The sequence below is a fragment of the Pogoniulus pusillus genome, chromosome 21 (genome assembly GCF_015220805.1).
Source record: "Pogoniulus pusillus isolate bPogPus1 chromosome 21, bPogPus1.pri, whole genome shotgun sequence".
In the NCBI taxonomy this organism is placed as follows: Eukaryota; Metazoa; Chordata; class Aves; order Piciformes; family Lybiidae; genus Pogoniulus; species Pogoniulus pusillus.
In genome coordinates this window covers 14,139,235-14,159,118 of record NC_087284.1, presented here as the reverse complement: position 1 = coordinate 14,159,118, position 19,884 = coordinate 14,139,235, and the positions used below count along the sequence as shown (strand labels likewise).

The 19,884-nt window shown below is 42.5% G+C and overlaps 1 protein-coding gene across 5 annotated transcripts in view; it reads right to left on the bottom strand.

Moving 5' to 3' along the window:
* Window positions 1-10,609: 10,609 nt before the first annotated feature.
* RNF144B (ring finger protein 144B) overlaps window positions 10,610-19,884 on the bottom strand; it is a 93,039-nt gene continuing 83,764 nt past the window's right edge. For all 5 annotated transcript variants that reach the window (XM_064161044.1, XM_064161043.1, XM_064161045.1 and 2 more), the window contains 5 exons: window positions 18,395-18,455; window positions 14,234-14,438; window positions 13,406-13,550; window positions 11,631-11,720; window positions 10,610-11,433 (listed from right to left, as the gene is read on the bottom strand). In XM_064161044.1, coding sequence (XP_064017114.1) covers window positions 11,293-11,433; window positions 11,631-11,720; window positions 13,406-13,550; window positions 14,234-14,438; window positions 18,395-18,455 — 642 coding nt within the window. In that variant the 3' untranslated portion in view covers window positions 10,610-11,292. The remainder of the gene's footprint in view (window positions 11,434-11,630; window positions 11,721-13,405; window positions 13,551-14,233; window positions 14,439-18,394; window positions 18,456-19,884) is intronic.

Below are 19,884 nucleotides of genomic sequence, written 5' to 3'. Positions count from 1 at the left end.
CCCCCAGAAAGGATGATTTATGGGATATGAGATATTTCTCATCTTCACTGATTTTAGAAGGTGGTTATATTTACCAGGTGAACTTTAATCGGAATACTTTTATCTAACTGATGAGCATCATTTTCTAAGCTACAGGCAATGCAGACAGAAGCCTCAAAGTGAAGAACACTCACATATTACCACAGGGAACACTATACAATTGCTGAGAGAGTCCTGCTGCAGCTGAGCACCCCAGACTGTACACTGGAAGATAACACATCTCAGAAAGAGAGACCCAATCCATAACTACCAGAAGCACTCTGCTGGTTTCTGGGTGTCCATAGCTATACTAATCCCTGATGCACTTCCTAACCCAGCTGAAGGGGATTTGAGTCCAGCTGCAGCACAGAGCATCCCTGTTACCACTTTTACCATTGCCCTCAAGGAGCTACAGACAGCTGCCTCCCTTATTCTACCCAAGCTTGTGGGTGGCACAGGCTGGAGGACCCCAGGGCCTGTGACATTTTGCTTGCTTGTGTTTATAGCCTGAGCAAAGCTGGAAGTTTCCTTTCCACAGCAATTGTGTTTTTAAAATGGCATCATCCCCTTGTAGCACCACTGGTGTTATAGTACCGTGTACTTCAGCTCTCTGGTAGCAGACACTCTGACACTCTACAAGGCTTCTTCAGCTGAAAGACCATCAGGAACAACATCCCTTCCAGGCAACAGCTGAACATGTGAAGTTTTAGGACAGCAAAACTGAGTAAAATATATCCCAAACCCAGGTAAATTTCCCTCTCTTGGAAGTGCAAGTCTTCTCTTCATCTTTCCCATGATATATCTCACCATCCACTCTGCCTGGGGTTCCCAGGGAGACCAGGAAGAAGAAAAACTTATAAATGGGGACAGATAAAGCTAAAAAGCCTTGAAGCTTTCTCAAGAAACATTCCACTGAGCTAGCACCAAGCTCATGAATTACCTCCTCTAATACCTAGAGCAGTGCTTCCGAGCACCTTCACAGGACACTCCCCAGAGTCCTCTTCCTGGAGCCTGACCTGCAGACCCCCATCTCAGACCCAACCAGACAATGAAGTAATCAGACATACTCACACAGGGAAATCCAGCAGCTCTTAAGGCAGCTTCTGCACTGGTTGTGCAGCCCAGGGTGAGAAGCAGCTGCTAGAACATAGCAGAAATGGCTTGCTTCTCACAACCACCAGCAACACAAAACTGCCCTAGGCACCTGCCCTCACCTGGGTTTAAATTCAGTTCGTTAGCTGTGACACAGGAAAATTCAATCACTGACTAATTGGCCAGTCCTCCAGGCTTTCTCAAAGTCTGGCATTTTGACACTGGCATGGATCTCAGGAAGGCAAGACTGTGAAATTACCCACTGTGCCTGTTAATGGACTGTGCTAGTAAGAGAGCAGCATCAGGAAGGACTTTTCATTTCTTTGCTACGTGGCACTACTAAGGCAAAACACCAGGGAGTCTTGCTCAGAAGCTTCACTCTAACCCTTTTGTGGAAACTTTCTGCAGCATCAGTTTGAGAAGGCAGATATCCTGCAGCTTCCCCTTTTTAGCTGAGAGATGGGCTTATCTTCAGGCAGCTAGGAACACTGGGCTGTTGCTTGTGAGCTCTATGACCAAGCACCTATTCCAGTATCCCTGCTGAATTTAAAGGTGTACCTATTGCTAGCTGCCCCACTTACTAGGCCTGCTTTAGTTCAGGTTGAAGAATGACAAGATTTTACCTTTACCTTGCATATCAGTATAGATTTGTGGCCTTGAATTTTGCCTGTCAGGTATCTGTGAGGCTCAGCATGACAGTGGCTGGAAACATTGCTCACTGCATAGGTATTAACAAGCCAGGCTTTGGGCTGAGAAGCTCAGCCTGAGAGGTCCACTGTGGTCCACTGTGAGAGGTAAGCATGGTACCAAGTGGAAAGTGTTTGCTCTGAAAAGTAGGGGTTTGTGGGTGGTTTTGGTTTTTCATTTGCTTGGATGGTTCTGTGCTGGTTGGTTGGTTATTTTTAATTGAGAGATTCCTGGAAAGCTCTGTAGGAATAAAAAGGGGTCTGTTACCATTTTCAGTCATTTTTTGTTTTCAGACCATAGAGCTTGAAAGAAGCTGCCACACAGGCAGCAGGCTTAAAGGCTGCTGCGAAATGCTCTTGCAAGGGTAATCCTTCTGAGTTCATCAAACCTTCAGGGGAGTAAACATCCCCGGGAGGAGTCACAGGCCCCATGGAGAAGCATGACAGAATGATGATAGGGTGGGCAGCAGCACCTGCAAGGGTCACCCTGGAGCAAAGATGTCACCTTGCTTACTGGCAGACCAGAGGAGGTGTTTTATGAGAGTGGTGCAGTTGGTGTTTGTCAAACTGGAAGAAGAGATCAGGCTGAGGGTGGTGTTTAAGGGAACACTTGCCTCCATAAAGAATGGGTGTGGGTGAGAGAACGGCTGTTAAACACACAGAGGTTAAGGTAAATGACATCTTTTGTAACCGCAAAACACAAGGAGTTTAAAATCCCAGGATTTAGTTAGATATAACCTTGGAATAGGAGACTGTTGAAGAAAAGTGGCCTTCAGGGCTAGGAACTGTGGGGGAAATTGTACACTGAAGCTGAGATCAAATCTGAAGCCATTTAATATTTTCTTTCTTATTTTCAAAACTGGTCAGAGAATTTTTAGGCCAGCAGGAGTAGTGACAAGTGCCAGTTCTCCAGACACATTGAGAGCGTGAACTGAATGTGGCAATTACTTCTCCTTTCTGCTGAAGAACGATGTGCATGGAAAAGATGTGACCACACGTAAGTGGTGAGGTCTCTGGACATTGCACTCTCACGAAAATGGCTCAGATTCATCTGACCTGGAATTTTTAAAATGTGAGGGAAACTCAGAAATGTCATTTTTTTTTCTTGGAAAAGATCTGCTGAGGTTTTTCTTGAAAGTTGCCGGGTGAGGAACTGGCAGTCACCCATCTAGCAGGTGGGGAGCTGGGCAGTTTGCCCACCACTGGCAGCTGGTAGGCTGGCAGGGCACCAGGTATGTTGGCTGCCAGCAGCTGGTGTCCATCATGAGTTTGACAGAACTGACATGTTCCCACTGCAAAACTGGTTCCTTGGTAATCAGCAAGATCCTCTAAAGGAAAAACAGTGCCATGATGGAAACCTTCAGTCTGCTGCAGTATGTCACCTGTGCCACTGCTTTGTTGTGCATTCACAGAGGCAAGACCAGAGCCTTGGCTGGAAACGAAATAAATTACATGACTCTGTTTAAGTGGAGTAACATCAGTGCTGAATTTACTCTGAGCAAACTGATCATGTGTGTGAATTTACTCTGAGCAAACTGATCATGTGTGTGCATTTTTTCCCCTCACCAAAATGTTGAGCTGTAGATGACAATGATGACATTCTCCCCAACCCTCGTTCCAAAAAGGTGTCTCTGGAAGTGAAACTCTCAGGACCTTTCAGGTAATTTACTGAGATGAAAAGCCCCACATGCTGAGTTCTCAAGGATGTGTCACCCAGGTGGAAAATCCTACCTTTGGATGCTGAGTAATTGTAGTAAACGTCAACTTACTATGTGATGCTTAAAAACACAGCTGTGGTCATGTCTTGTTAAGCACTGCAGGATGTGGGTGTGTGAGAAAACTAAGGAGCACATCTATCAAATTCCATGGCAGGGCGTAGCATTTCATCATGTCCTTCAGAAATGCAGAGCAGGAGACCTAACTACTACAAAGACAGGGAGGCTTGGGGCAACAAGGGAAGCAAAAGGCAGTCTGAAGCAACAGACTTTTTTTTGTGCAGCCTCCCATATGTCCCCTCTCCAGCTTAAGGTAGTTCTAGCTCCTCCAGATTGTTCCTGGTAGGCTTCAGGTTGCAGGCTCCATGACTGTGCAAGGGACTGTTTTATAGTAACCCTGCACCCCACCTACAAAGAGCACACACCTCTGCAATCAGCTAGCCCAGAGCTAACTCAGAGCCTGCCCCGCTCTATTTAAGATGATCTTAATGTCATTTATTGTTGAGCAAGTAAGACTCAAGATTCTGACCCCACCTCTTCTATCCTCAAAATTCCCAGTAAGCAGCCCACGTGTTCAATTTCTTCCCATTAATGTTCCTCACTCATCTTTTTAAAGGCAGTAAGAATTGCAACAAAATGAGCCAATGACTTTGCATGACTTTTTAATGTTGCACATACTGCATTTCATAACATTTTAAGAAACAAAGACCCAAAGTAAACCTTGAAGACAGAAAATAAATATTTTTTTTCATGAATATATGCAGAGAGAGTGCAAAAAAATTGCATCTGCAAAACATTTAAACGCTGAATCATACAACAACCAAAAAATTACAAAAGCACTTATTTCTTTATACAGGTCAGCTTTCCTCTTATAAACACAAAAATATTTTAACAAATCTTACAAAGATCAAACCCTTTTGCCCTTCACCAGGAGAAAAGTGGTGAAGAAAGTGTATTACCTGGAGGAAAAGAAAAAAACCACAAGAACAAGTCAAACAGATAAACTAAATGTAAGCCTAAACAAGTACCAGGGAAACAGCATCTAGGTGATGAGGATTGCACTCCTGCACACCTCAGCACAGGACACGAGCCCCCCAGGGAAGAAGGGCTGGCCCTGCAGAGAGAAGCACAATTCCTCCTGCTGACACAAAGCTGTTTTTTTGCTGTATCGCTCATCCAACACAGCAACAAAGTGCCCTTTATTTCACACACACATCTGAGGGCAGCATCAGACCAGCCAGGAGACCCCAGACTGGGAAGAGGTGAGAGTGCTGCAAACAGCCTGGCTGAACTCAGTGCCTCCATCTGCAACACACAGAGCTGAGCACCTGCCTCAGATGGGGCAGCACAGAGGTCCACAACTGCTGCCAGTTCACATCAGTGCTCAGGAACACGCTGCAGTGTCAGACTTGGACACTTTGAGTCGCACGTATTTGAAACATGCATTTGTTTCAGAAATAAGCAGTGCTGCAACAGGCAGTTCTCAGAAAGTGAGTCTTGGTGCCCATCAGTGTAGTATGTAACAGTCTGCTTTCCTTCAGTCACAAGACTTGCTCACTGGGCAAAGCCAATGCTTGGATGATCCAAGCTCCAAATAACTGATCAGAAGCAAAGTTTCTTTGAAATAGAAAAAAAAACCCCAAACACCAAAACCAAAAGGCCAGTAGCACAAAGTAGGAAACGAAAGGCATAGAGATCTGCTGTGGAATCTGGGGAGTTTTGTGTTTTGGTAGGTAGCTTCAGAAAGGGCGAGCTAGAGGCCTTGGGGAAACTCCAGGGTATGCATGTGCACCGTGAGACAGCCCAACATCAGAGCTGCAGTGCAGCACCAACCCAGCACTACGTGTGCTGGACAGCTAGCAGCACTCCTGAAGCCACCCAGATGAGTCCTTTGTGCATCACATCCACTGCATGGGCCCTAGCAAGCCAGAAAGCTTAGGCACCTTCCTATAATTCAAGCAACTGACTGCACACATACTGCAGCATCACACATTCAACTTGTCTGGGATCTCCTGGCACGTGGCCACGAGAAGCTGCTGCTTCTGCTTGGACATCCAGAAGGCACAAGCAAGTGACTGAAGTCTTTAATTTTCAGCCAAGGAAAGATGAAGCCACTTGGGCAGAAGGGGAAAGAATGAGATTGTGTCCTTTAAAAAACTGGTGGACCTTGTCAACCAGCATCATCCTGTATAACCCAAATTACGACATTCAGTAAAACTCTTTGGCTAGGCAAGTCACTCTCCTAGCAATGGAAATTTGCCTGACTCAAAGGACTAACTTGAGGGATTGCAACAAAACCTCTGGTACAACTGAAAAATAAGAGTAAACATTTACTGTGGATTGTACCAATCCATAGGAATTTACTTTGCCAGGAACACCACGACCTTCTCCATGGGAAGCAAAAGAGAAAATGCTTCCAGCATGAATGGAATGAAGCCAAATCTATCTATTTCAAAATTAATATCTTACAATTCCTAATTATAAAGTATATATGAACAGTAGAACATGTAATGCTAAATTATAAAACCACATTGGTTCTGAGTAGCTTGATACAAAACGGACCTTTGGGCTTTCTGTTCAGCACAATCATTCAGCTCTGACTTTGTTGCCCTAACTAGACAACAAATAAAAGTTAGATTGAAGTTTTTCAGAATCTTAGCAATAAGGTCACCTGCTGGTAGACCACAAAATAATTAACTCTCATTATTCCAAGAGAGGTATATTTTCCCATCTTTACCACCCACCACATAAATTAGGGTCTGACCCCACACGCCGAGGTGTGAGATGTCTTACAACTGTTTAACAACCAGTACAAACTGATGAACTGCTCTATTGACTTTTTTATTATCATCTTACTAATATCTGTCGAAGGATGCCTCAGACAGATTCCATGGGGAGTTTGAATCCCAAAAATATGAAACCCTAAAAAGATGGGGTTTTGATTTAGGCAGTGAAAATATGCACAAAGGATGTCAATTTTTCTTTTCCCAGCACATTTCCAAACAGGTCTGCTCAACAACAGAAGCATTTCTCCTGTGAAGCTGGAAAGTTGCAGGGCTCCTTTACCTATAAGCTCTAACAAAGCAGACCTTATTTGGGTCTTTCAGGACTTCTTCAGTCTGAATGAGTTTTTCTAAACAAGTCACGCTTGGGATTTCTATCTTTGGTCATTTACCTCAGCATCAAATTTCTTACTAAAACCTGTGAGAAAATTGTTGGAAGGTTTTTATCCTCATACAAAGAAATCTACTAATTTCACTCCAAGAATCTTTGGCCTGAGATAGAGGATGAAAAATAAGATCTCAAAAGGAATTTGTTGGAGAAAGATGAGAGTGACTGGGAGAAGGACATTACAGTGCAAAACAGACTTCAATTTTTTAAAGTGGCAGGCACTACAATGCAGCCACCCTTTGTGGTGACAGAAAACAGCACAGCCAAAGTTCATTTCACTGTCCCACTGGGGAAATGCAGTAGATTCCTGTCTACTTGTACATCTTTAAGCAATTATAAAGGTAATATCCAGCTACTCTTAGCCCATTCATGTGAAAATTTTAAACTTACCTTTGCACTTTATGCTATATTACTGGACAGACAACAGTAAGTAGCATTTAGCATCATTAAAGCACTGCAGAAACATTAATTACTGCTACCTCTCCTACCCTCCTTTGGGGTAAGTAACCTCATGCACCATGAATCATCAATTACTGAACAGAGGCAGTAACTGTATCCTATAGTTCTAGAATAAATAGTGCAGGGAAGTGGCTGTGCTATAGCATGACAGGTATTTTCTTCCTATTAACAGGCGATTCCAGAAGCAGGCATTGTTCTCCTCATTTTAACACATGGACATGAGATGCTGAGTTGGATCCTCAGCTATATTTTATACAGCTCCAGTGACTACTGGAAGATTACTGTGAAGTATGTGGCCATGGAGATATGCAACCAACTGCAGTAAAAATCCAGATTTCCAGCACTGGTATCCAGTTTTAGGATCTGGCCTTTAAACATTCTGAGCCCCATGTTCAGAAGGGCTGAATACCCTTGCTTCAGAGGGAACGTTTTAGTTGTCACTTTTGTTCTCCAAGGGAGACAGATGTCTGTGGACCACTGTCAACATAATGCAACCAGCCTAAAACTCCCAATGTGTCTCTCAAAGGCCCCAGGGCCTGATGATGGAGTCAGCATGGGTGGTGTTCTGTAGATCCCTGCCCTGCCACAGCCCTGAGCTCTCTCCTGGGTGCTACCTGCACATCAACCACCTGCCACAAGGGAAAGAAGCAAGATGGTAAGAGGGGTGAAGCCTGGTACTAACATGCACCACATCACACGGACGGAATTACAGAGTTACCTTAATTTAGAAGTCACAAGTAGTTGGAGTCCCCTTTTTGGTTTTCTCTCCGACTAGTGCTAGGACTATTTGTCAGGCTTGCAGTAAGTCTCTTTGAAAGTGAATTTTTCTTAGGAAGTTAAAAACCAAACTGAAAGGAAAACAACAAAACGCAACACTGTAAGATGGTTCTCTGAAAACTGCAAGGTGAGCGATGGTGCAAAATAGCTGCCTTCTGCAAAACAAGGCAACAGGCACTACTGCTCCCACCATGTCAGCCCAGGGGCAGCTCCACTCAGAGTTAACATGTCCAAATGGGTCAAGTGCTCAAGTGTCCTCAGGACACATGCTGCACTGGACCTGGCTTTTTAAAGAAACTCATCTTCGTAAGACTTCTATTTCAGGCTCTAAAGAGTGTTTCTAGAGTTTCTTCCTTGGACAGTTTATTCCATCTACATGGCCAGTGGAAGGTGTACCTGTAGCTCATGCTCTCCTTATCTAGCTGTTATGTAAAGACCTTCCAACTAAAGCCTGGGCCACTGCTACCAATCCACATGCAAGCTTGGGCAGGCATTCTTGTTGTGCTAACACCTGCCCACTGAATTTCTCCTGCTTTTGGTGCTTCCACCAGGCACTGAGACTGGCACCAGCAATAAAATGTGCACATTCCTTCTGCTCTGTAGGAATTTGCCTCTGAAAGGAGTTATCCTGAACTCAAATTGAGGAGTTAGAAGTAAATGGAATAAAGCTGTTTTCCGAGACTTTACAGCTACAGGTGTGTGCAGTGCTTTTATAAAATACCATTCTTCATATCTTTTAATCAGATTTCCACTCTGTGGAGAGATCTACATTAACTTGAGACAACATTTAAGAAACCAAAAATGGTTGAATTTGTATTACAATACAAATGATGACCTCGGTCCATGATGATGTCCATTGGTGCATTCTGGGCATGACAGCTGCCTTCAATTGTGTTTCTTCAACAGAGGGAAGAACTCGGCAGTTTCATTAACAGAGGAGTATTAATGAACAAAACATGAGACATCTTCATTCTATTAGGCATTTTAGCAAAAAAAGGTTAAGGGAAAGAGGAAGAGAACATGGAAATTAATGAGGCTAGCATAGGATGCATTGGTAAGACCACAAGATGTGGAAACCCCACAAATGTTAACGTGCAAAGAACACCAGTACGTTACAATGCTGGTCCTGGTTAAAGAGACTGTACAGCTCCTGCGCCTTTGTCCTTCAGGCTTCCTTAAAGTAAGACTCTCAACTGCAAGTTCATAAATAAAATAGAAATGACAGTAGTGCCATAAAAACATAGGTAGAAAAATAGTGCAAAGACAAGGGCTGGACACTCTAATCTGTCACAAGTACCCTCTAGCTCTATCATTATCGCTCTTAAAGAAAAAACATAATGAAAGCATTCTCCATTTATTATAAATTGCATTTGCCTGCATTGCACTCTGTATTTAGAACGTGCTGACTACCTTTCTGCTTCCCTTTGAAGCTGTGGATGGAGAATAAATATAGCCTTTCAAGACTGGCAAGCAATGCCTGCCCTCCAGCCATGACTGGTAGCAAAGTCAGACAGTATTTATAAAAGAAATCAGTTAAAAAGTAAAGCAGACAGTATAATTTAAGGCTTTTGTCCCTGCTAGTCTGCTCAACAGACTACCCTTTCTCAAAACAAGAGCATCTGCCACTTCTGTTACAGTAACTGGAGAGCAAAGTTAAACAAAAAAAAGGTCACATTTACATCTGCCAAGGAGGCAAAGTTCCTGAGGCTCGGCCAAGCGCAATAGCAAAGATATTCCTGACAACACTCCTCGGGTGCCTCGCACAGAGGAGGGCTGACCAGTGGAGGGTGAGCCCGACACAACACTCAGGCTGAGCATCTCCTTTAAACCTTGCAGCCCTTATCAAAAGGGGTTTGGAATTACAACGGACTACATAGTGCAAACTCGTATCAATTCCCACAGATAAAAAATGCACAGACTTAAGTCCAGAACAAAAGCCACCACTGGCCAGGGCTGTGAGGAACACCAGCCTTTAAGGAAATAAACACCAGGGAGCAGAGCCTGGGGTAACTCCAGCTCTTCAGTGAGGTTCCAGTGAACTCACACAGCCGTAACAGATACTGGGAATCAGTTCAGTGGTCAGGCACCAAATTAAAATGAAGGGTTCATTAAATGACATGCTTTCGGATTTAGAGTAACCAAAACTGTTTGATAACAGAGTTTGTTAACCTTGAGTAGACAGAAGAAATGCCCACCAATGGGCAGAGCTGACATTTGCACACCATTTCTCAAGTATTCACTTCAGCACATCCATAATGCTTAAAGGAGGGTTTGGCTCAGCCTGGTCTGAATCTGTTTTTAACAGGGTTCTTGCTGCCACCTGATGTACACTGTTGAAAACAATACACTGATCACCTAGAAAATAAATGGTGCATGATGTGCTTGGTATATCCACATGCATGCAGCCATTCTACGTAATACACAACCAAGATCCCAACACCACACACAAATCAGGAGCTGTATCACAGCATGGTAGCGATTGGAAGGGACCTCTGGGGATCATGTAGTTCATTCCTCCTGCCACCTAGGTCAGGTCACACAGGAATGTGTCTAGGCAGGATATGAAACTCTACAGAAAAGGAGACATCATCATGGCCTTTCTTAAAATACTAGCTTCATGGCAAGTTCACTACATACACGTTACTGACAAAAGGCATGTCCAAAGGCAGGGAAATATGCACACTCCTAATATTTCAATGAAAATCTGTCATGTTTGATCTGAGAAAATAACAATTTTCTTAAGATAGTCCAGTTGCTCAAAGGAGAGCCTTGTCTTAGATGGAAATAGTTTTGATGGTTTACTTATTTGAGATCAGTAGCATAAATCAAATTGATTTCAATTCTGAAAGAAATGCCATGGCAACCAGTCGACAAGAAACTGCCAAATACATTTTCTTAACAGTTTGCTACCTTTAACAGGACACAAGTTAGCAGACAGAACTACATCAGGCTTTTCCCTCTCCTCCTTTTAAAAACATCCACAACTTTCTGAGAAATCTGAGCATCAACAAGAATCAACAGAAAACATGGCAGTAACAACTGGGACTGCAAGGGCAGGATAATACTGCAGGACCAAGTCGTGTGCAGCTGATGAAGACGGTAAAGTTTTAGAGGTCTGAAAAGATGGCTCATATTGAAGAGTATGCACTACCTAATGATGTCCCATTTTCCTTTAATGAAGCAAAAGCTTATACTGTAGGTACTGCACAATTATCTAGACTTTTCACTGGGACTGGTTAGTGATAGAGTAGCCTGTAAAGAATAGGCACTTATCCTCAGAATTGGCAGGAAAGGTAGGTATGGCACCAATACACAACCATTGTGCTTTCCTACATACATATGCTGTACATATGGAGGCTCCAACAGACTGAGTTTTAGGTTGTTGGTGGGCTATGTTTTTTCTTTTTGCTTCGACAAGACTTGCAAATGCAGCAGATGATGCAGGGAGATGCCACAAGCAGCAAGGGAGAGGTCACCAATGCTATGATACCTAGTCCAACAAGAATCCCCACAACCTGAAAAACATGGTGGTAAAAAACATGTGTTTAGCTAATGTGGAAAACAAAACACAAGTTATCATACATAAGCACATCATAGGTGACAATAAATAGATGAAAACATGAAAAAAGCTGAAAACTCAGTCCTTCAGTGAAGAGTAAAACCTCTTTGGTTCACACGTGTGAGAGGTCTGCTCAGCTGGCTAGGAACACACCTGCGTTCTGTTCCACATCACTGAGGCTCGCGAGTGGCCCAGCTTGTTTCTGCAAGGGCCTCTGTCATAATGCCTTAAGAAGATATCGTTCTGGAAGACAGAAGGAGAAGCTGTAAGAGCAGGTTACAATACCGCAGAGAAAGGTCCAAGACTGGACTGGAAATACAACTTCCCTAGCACTGCTTTAAAACTACCAACTGCCAGCAGACAAGTTCATCTGTCTTCCAAATAACCATTCAGAGAAACTTTTCTCAGTTTCAGAAAGAGTGGTGTGTTTGGGAGCTGAGCCACTGGATAGCATCTTTCTGCTTTTAAAAAGCATGAGCATATGAACTGCACCTATCGCACAAGCACCTAGTCTGTAATTTGGTGATGATTAAGGGGCCTGTAAACAGCAGGTATTCCTGAAAATTAGCAACTTCAGGGATCATATTCCTGAGGTACTTCTACCCTCTGTTCTCCTGCTATCTCTCATTCTATAGTCATTTTCTTCCTAGCCTTAGTAGGAAGATTTAAAAAGCCAGAAATCCCTGTTTCCTTTCTTTTTCCAGTAATACTAATTAAATAACTCATTTCATCTTCAAAAGGTGACTAATGCCCTGCATTACCCTCCCCTAGCCAGCTGTGCAGTTAGCTGACACTGCTTCCTCTTTCACTCCTCAGCCATACTCTTGGCTCTGGCAGGTATTACCTTCACACACAGGACCTCCTGTAACCCTGGACATTTAGAAAAACTACACTGGAATCACACAACAACAGTCTGGTTTTTCTTCCTCCTTTGAACTGACAAAAGGTTGATATGAGCATGTCTGCAGAGTCTGTGAGAATCTGCCAGTCTTCCAGTTCAGCAAAGTGTTAAGCAATCACTGTGTACTGTGTGTACTCTGAGGCAGGGCATAAGACTCATGTTGAAAAAGCATGTTCACACACATAAATGAGACATAATGCTAAGTGAAACTGGCCTGGCATGCTGAGAAAAGGAGGAATGAAGAATGAGGAAGTTTTGTCTGTGCCTGTTTCTGGCTGTGGAATACAAAAAGGAAGAAAACAAAAGCCAAGCAACATCTAACATTTTATTTCAGGTGCTAGTGAAGTAATTTTCAGACTCCCACAGTTGTTACTGATGACTGTGCCAAAAAGTAAAGCTGTCACATTCACAAGCACATTACATCCTCCACTCATAATCCTCCTTGGACACTTCAAGTCCACGTGAGTTGAGACTAGTTGGTGTCACCTGATAAATAACTAGCAACCTCTACTTCCTAAGTTATCCTCAAGCCTAACCAATTCCTCTTTTCAGCAAACATGGCACTAGAGATTGAGTGATAAAGGAGACTTAGTACACATGAGCTCTTAACACACCTGTCTGTGAAACAACCCCCTTCACCCAGTATCATACAATTTTTTGGACAGGCTGTGACCATTGCAGTTGGAATAGGTCAAGTACACTTCCAGCTTTCAGACTATTTTTCCTGCACTGGAAGAGGGAATGAGAGAAAGCAATGGAAGGACCTCCAGAAAGAATGAGTCTGTCCCATTTCACCCAAGGAACTAGCACAGGACCTACAGCCATGGTTATAATCCTTTATAGAAAAAGAATGTTGATGTAAATAAAAAGCCCTGGATGATATAGAAGAAAGAAATTAAGTAAGAAGCCAAACTGAGTTAAAACCTACACTGGGATACCAACAAATTGGTGGAGAGCTTGTACAGGGCCTCCGAGTAATCTCCACCCCATTATGCTTTAACTAGCTGGTTTGTTCTGCAGCACTTACATCCAAGTTCTGTAGACAGTACCAGCAAAACGTGTGCTTGCAGTTCTTGCACATCATCTGAGCACATCCCTCATTCCGCTCAATATATATCCGGCAAACCGGGCACTGCTTAATTGGTGCCTCTGTCTCTGTTCCAATAAGGGATCTAGAAGAGAAGGGAAATATTAAAGTGAAATATGAATGTAGTTACTGTTGATATTCAGCTCCACTGCCTAATGTCTACCATGCTTATTTCAGAGAACATCTAACGTTGTCTCAATGCACCTAATGTGTGCAACACAAAAGTGGGGCTTTTGTTTTCTGTAGATTAATGTCTTACGCAACCTTATCTGCAAGCTGTTTATACCTAAGCAAAATGAGAATGAATCAGATGTCTCACACCAAATGGGGTATCTTACACTGTGTGTAAGAGTTAAGAGTCAGCTATGATGAGATTCTATAAATATTGAGCAAGGGTGATTTCTAAATTATAGTATAAGCAAACTTTGGATGTCAGAAAATTAGTGGATTGGATTTTTCATGTGGGCACAAGTCAAAATTCTAGCATGCACAGCCTGCAAACAAAGCCTTTAGGCAGACCCAAAGCCACAGAGGGTTTTACCTACCAGAAGTGTCAGTGGCATCACAAATTTGGTAAGCACCCAATTTAAACTAATAATTTGACTAATATTTAGGTTGGAATTGTGTTTAGGAAACATCAAGAGAAATGGAAAGTCTCAGAGATGTTATAAGGAGCCCATTCAATGAAACCAGTATGAGGCACAGAGCTAGGACTCCATGCCAAGAAGAACTGAAAGACCATGTTGCTCCTCTGGGTTCTCCTCTTACCCCTGTTCAGTTAGTACTGGAGTAGATAGGTTTTCCTGGCATAGACGCTGTGGGTGCCAGGCTTCCTTGCAAGAAGAACAGAATGTCAGGCGGCAAGCTGGGCACTCCACTGGCACTGGTGCTCCTGACTCACTCAGTGCAATATGGCACACCATTTGGCAGTCAGCTGCAGGGCACCACGTTCTCTGGGGATCCAGGTGGACTTCTGAAATGTAACAGAGAGAGAAATAAAACTGTACAGTCCTCTTCTCACTACAGCAGCACATGTCTAGATGTGCAAGTCCCGATTCTGCATGGGGGTGCAAAAGCTGAAGCCCTCTCTGCCCATGGTACCCACAAGCCTCTTTAGGCAGCTCTCTACTTAATGCTCTGCTAAGGCAGCTGCACTGGAAGCATGGCAAGAATGGCAATATACAACATGAAATATAAATGCTGCCTTTATAGGGAGATATAAAAGATGCACAGAAGTGCTGCTTGCTGAGAAGCACACATCTTGTGACATGCCTTTCACATGCAACGTCTTTCATGTCAATGACAGAAGAACTGCCATTAATTTTATGCCAAGTCACTTCCCATGCCTTATTACCTGCCCTCCACCTACAAACTGATTGATATCCACTTTATCATTCTTTGGCAGGTATAAAATAACAACAGTGAAAGCAAGGTTTGGGGTGGAGACATTGTTTGCAGACATCACCGCATAACAGAGAATGATAAATGTTGATTCTTCCTCTCATTTTGCAGCCTATTTTCTAGGAATTTGGGCTTGCAACATAAATCCAGCTGAAACACTTCACTGTTAGGGCTATCCAATGTGTGTGTGCTTTCTACTGGCACAAGTCCACGAGGTGCAGCCAAACACTCCTATTCTGCAGAGCCTCCTTAGGAAAGGACTGTTGTGCCTGCAATAGCTATCTGCCTCTCCTCCTTCTCTGGTACCAACACTGAGGGGACGTCTCAGCAACAGGTGGACCCTGGGTGTGGGATGTCCAAAGGCATTATAACATTCTTCTGTACCTCCAGCAGATGATACATTGTTCCATTGAAATAAAAAGCTGCAGAAGGGCCCCAAGACACACATTCACTGACAAGGTTTGCTGAAATAGTTGAAGGCACTTTCTCCAGTGCACACCCTCTGGCCTGCACAAATCCTTTGCTTGAGGTTGCCGGTAGCCCACAGTGAAGTGGGCTGGTGGATCTGTATCTAGCAGTTGTTCCAGTCAGCATGAAAAACAGTGGTATCAATTCAGCCTCCACATAACCAGAAATTTAGACGTGTACGACTGAAAATGTGTTCCAAGTAGGAAAACTCTCTCCCAGGTTCTCTAGCATTTACATACATATGCATGAACATCCAGGGAGAAGGACACCACACAAAACTCAGAACTGAAAGTGCAGTGAAACCTCACTTCTTTTCCACTATGCTATACCTGTCTGTTCACCTTGAAAACCCTCAGTTTATACAAAGCCATCCTTTCTTCCCACTTGTCCAGGGCATTTACAGTGAGGAATTGCATCAGGATGATCATCATCTCTGCTGGCTGCAGGATGCACAAGTACATAAGGCTCTGACCCCAGGTAATTTTTATGTCTGTGTCAGAATGCCCTGACAGCTATGGAGAATTTCTACATCCATGGCAGTGACTGTCATCTATAACTTAGCAAAACACCTGCATCATCTACATCCAGCCAGCTTAAGAATCTAGTTGCAGTTTTTCCTCTTATTCTTTTACACATATTTCCTTTGCCACCCCAAACATACAACATTTTGCTTTCTACTGAATGAAAACCACAACAGAAGTTTGCAGCAGAAGAGAGAGCTGTCACAAACCCAGAAATGTAATGCATATGTCTAACCACATCCTATTCCTCTACTTCCCTGCATCCAGTCAGCACCAGACGTAATGAAGTTACAGATAAGAAAGCTTGGTTTTAAGCCTGAAAACATTTGCATGCTAACAACACAGAAAAACCTCCAAGAGAGAAGCATACTTTGAATACATTCCTCATTAAATTGTTTATAGATCCATAACTGTATATCAATTACTTCTCACTGCTGTTCCACACAATATTATTTGGGTTTGGGTTTCTTTTAAACCAAGGAAGTGAAGGGAAAATGTATTTTATTGAACTAGCTAGCATAGATGAGGGGTGAAGAAAATAGCTTTTGGATGTTTAAGACTTTCTTCAGGTCTTCAAAATTTTCCTTAATGTTAATCTCATGACAGAAAATGTCTGGAAGGGTGAGAAGCATTGGCTTTACCCTTCACTTGAAGACTGATAAGCAAAGACTACAGAGTAAGCAGAAGTCTTTCAACTTTCACAAGATGCAGGTTATTTATTTCTAGCACTTCTAGTGAGCAAAGGGAGTGCTGAAGTAAAGAGCCCCTATCTCAGCAGACTGAAGCTGAAAGAAGAGTCATCTAAATATAGGAAGCTGAATGTTTTGAATAAAGGACATTGTTGATCAGAGACAAAGTTGTGAAGGACAACCTAATACCTGCCTATTTTAAGGGAGGAGAGGACAGTTAGGCAGTAGAAAGCTGAGTTTTCTCTAGTGCTGTTTGAAAAGGGCTAGGTTGCACTAAGGCTGACACAAGCATATGGCACACATGAGATCTCAGCTAAGAGGAGTCCCTGGGAAGATTCTGGATCAGAATGCAGCCCCAGCAAGGTTTATTACCACTTTCAGGAAAAGATTGTCAAGCCAGCCTTGGCATTTGTCAGGTCAGGTGAGGTTAGGGTCATGTCTGAGAACAGAGTTTCAGGTCAGTGGAAGCTAATAAGCCAAGTCCAACTGATGAATCCGAGAAGGTCAGCCTTAGGGGCAGTGCTAAATACAGGATAGACAAAAGGTCTTGGCCAGGGCTGGGATTAGTGCTGGTGTCCAGACCTGAGCTTTACCTAGCAGGAATCATTGTTCCAAAGCATCAGTAAGCTTCACTTATTGCTGCAGACAATAGGCAAGGCAAAAGGGCTATACTTAAGCCTGCCACTCGGATGCCAGTTTTACTCATCATAAAGGAGAGATGACAGATCTTAGAAACATAATGAAGAGATGTAGTGGAGCTGAAAGAGGATTTGTCAGACTCAGACAAGAAAGAGAAAGGAAAGAGGATTTAAAAACTAGACAAGTTGCAGGCTCCTCTCTGTGTGGGAGGCAGTAAAAAAAAAGATGTTAACAGGAGCTGGACAAAAGATCATTGAGTTCAGCTTTGGTTTGTTATAGAGGAGGAGATAACCAGGAAATCATTAATTTTACAGTCTTGTGATAAAATAAGGTTTTACGTGAAACAGGTTCATGTATTGCAAGAATGTTTCTCTTCTTTAACCCCTTAATATGGTGGTTTAACAAGCTCTGATTTCCATTGTCTAAGCTGTAGACAAGCCACTGCTTGGCTTCTGAACTTGAAGAACTGCTTCAGGGATTAAGAATAAACAAGAAGGGAAAGTAGGAGAGAGAAATAAAAAACCTAAAGAAGGAGTTTGGTTCTTGGTTTGTTTGGGTTTTTTTCATCCTGAGTGCTTGCAAATTATAACTATAATCTCTATCTACCCATAAATTCTGGGGCATCCTTGCATATACTCATTTTGGAGGGTTTTTATTTTGTGGTCAATCACCATGACTCAAGTCAAATGAGATCCTGTAAAAATTCATGTACTCTTCTGTCTGAACAGCTTCTCAAGTGGATTACTGTGCCTAAATTTTACAGCTGCCTGTCTTTTCATATTATACATTCCCAATCCATCGGTATCTAAGCACATATGCAAAGCAAAACCACAAGTAACAGTCTTCAAAGGTGCACCCTTCACCAGTCTTCAGAGCCATGTCTAGTTCTACTAGTACAATCACCAACTCAAGGACACAGAATGAGCATGCTACAGGAAGAGCAATGGAGCCTCATGCCCACAGTCTGAGAGTGTTGCCCACAAGTTTGAGTAAAAGCATGATATTTCAATAAGATGCTACTCTGCTGATTCTGCTTCACTGAAATAGTTTTATATTTGTGAGACCTAGTGATTGCTCTGGAACTATTTCAAGACAAAGACATCTTCTCTGTCTCTTCCTTAACTCACCCAGCTCTGTCTTTAAGATATGTAATACTGCTGCCTCTACTGACACTGTAAAAAGGAAGGTAATAGAAAGTAAAAGGTTCACACCTCGTTCAAACTTCAGCCTCTTGTATAACTGGAACTGGTCAACAGGCACCAAACAGGCAATCTGAAAGCAGAAACAAACACATAGAAAAAAAAAAAACATTAGAAACACAGACTTGACAACAATTCATGAGCAACCTTTTCTATATGCATGCTCTCCTAAGCTGGCTCTCAAATCCATCTTTTCTTTCTTTAACCACCATGTCCCTCTGTACCTTGACTTCCTTCTCCAAAAGATAAAGTAGTTTTTGGGCCTCTACTCCTTCAGCCCAGTAGTTCAGCATGTCTTTTTCACCATGCACAGGAAAGCCTTCTCTGTGGATTCTGTATTTACTTCAGGCTTCTCAGTTTTATTTCATGTTGTTTTAATGTAACCAGGGGTGACAGCCTGCTAGCCTTGCTGAATGCAGTATGTTGTTCATGCACAAGAATATAGCTCAAATGAACAGTTCTTCATTCATGTCTCCCAGTCTTAATAGTAGGGGTCATTTAGCTCACAGGAACTTAAAAGCTAGTCTGCTTTCCATTTTTTATTCACTTCATGGGTTTTGGGCTTAGACACTTAATGTCATTGCTGGTGGCATTTGCCATAGAAACACACCAGCCTCCTGGGAACTGGACTGAAGGTAACAAACTTAGTTGGCAAAAACAAACATGCTTTGCTGATACGTTTTATTTATTACCATAATTAAACTAGCAAGCTGAAAGGCTAAATGCTCTAATCTCCAATTAACAGTCTATGTAGGAAAACCAAGTGTCCTATTTAAAACCAATAAGCAAACCTGCACACAAAGGAAGGAGGGGTTCAAAATAACTTCACAAACACTTCAGGAGACACATTTGTAGGACTCAGAATCTGAGATCATTCTCTTTACTTGGTCCATTCATGACACTGTATCAGCAAGGAAAACTTCTCTCTCATTTAGTGAAAACAAACCTAGGCTAATACTAACACAAGACCCCATCATTTGAAGCTCTGTCAGACAGTGTAGAACTGACAGCTTCAAAGTGAAGAGCTCTCACCCTGCCCACTCAGTATCCCACCACAGTCCCTCAGATTACGTTAAAAGGCAAAATTTGGTCCTCAGTGGACACTGGCCTTTGTTATCCTTTTGGGCTGTGCAACACAACATATCTGAGAAGAAATACACAAGTGAAACAAAAAATAAAATCAGTATGTATTCAATATGATGCTGTGAATACATTTGCCTTCCAAGTTAACCCAATATATATTTGTATATTATAAAATATGAAATTGCTTTTTGAAGGTCTCCAACAAATTGGAATTCAAATTGCATTTCTAAGTACATGTTTGGATCATTTATTTGAATTCAATCAATGTCATGCAAAAAAGAATCCAAGGGATGTCAAGACTTAAGTGTTCAAAGATGCTTTAAAGACACAGTTGAAGAAATCAAAGAATTTAAGGTCAAAATGGGAAAGACAAAAAAATCTTTACAAAGAATATTCTTATTGTAAGACAGCCCTGGGTC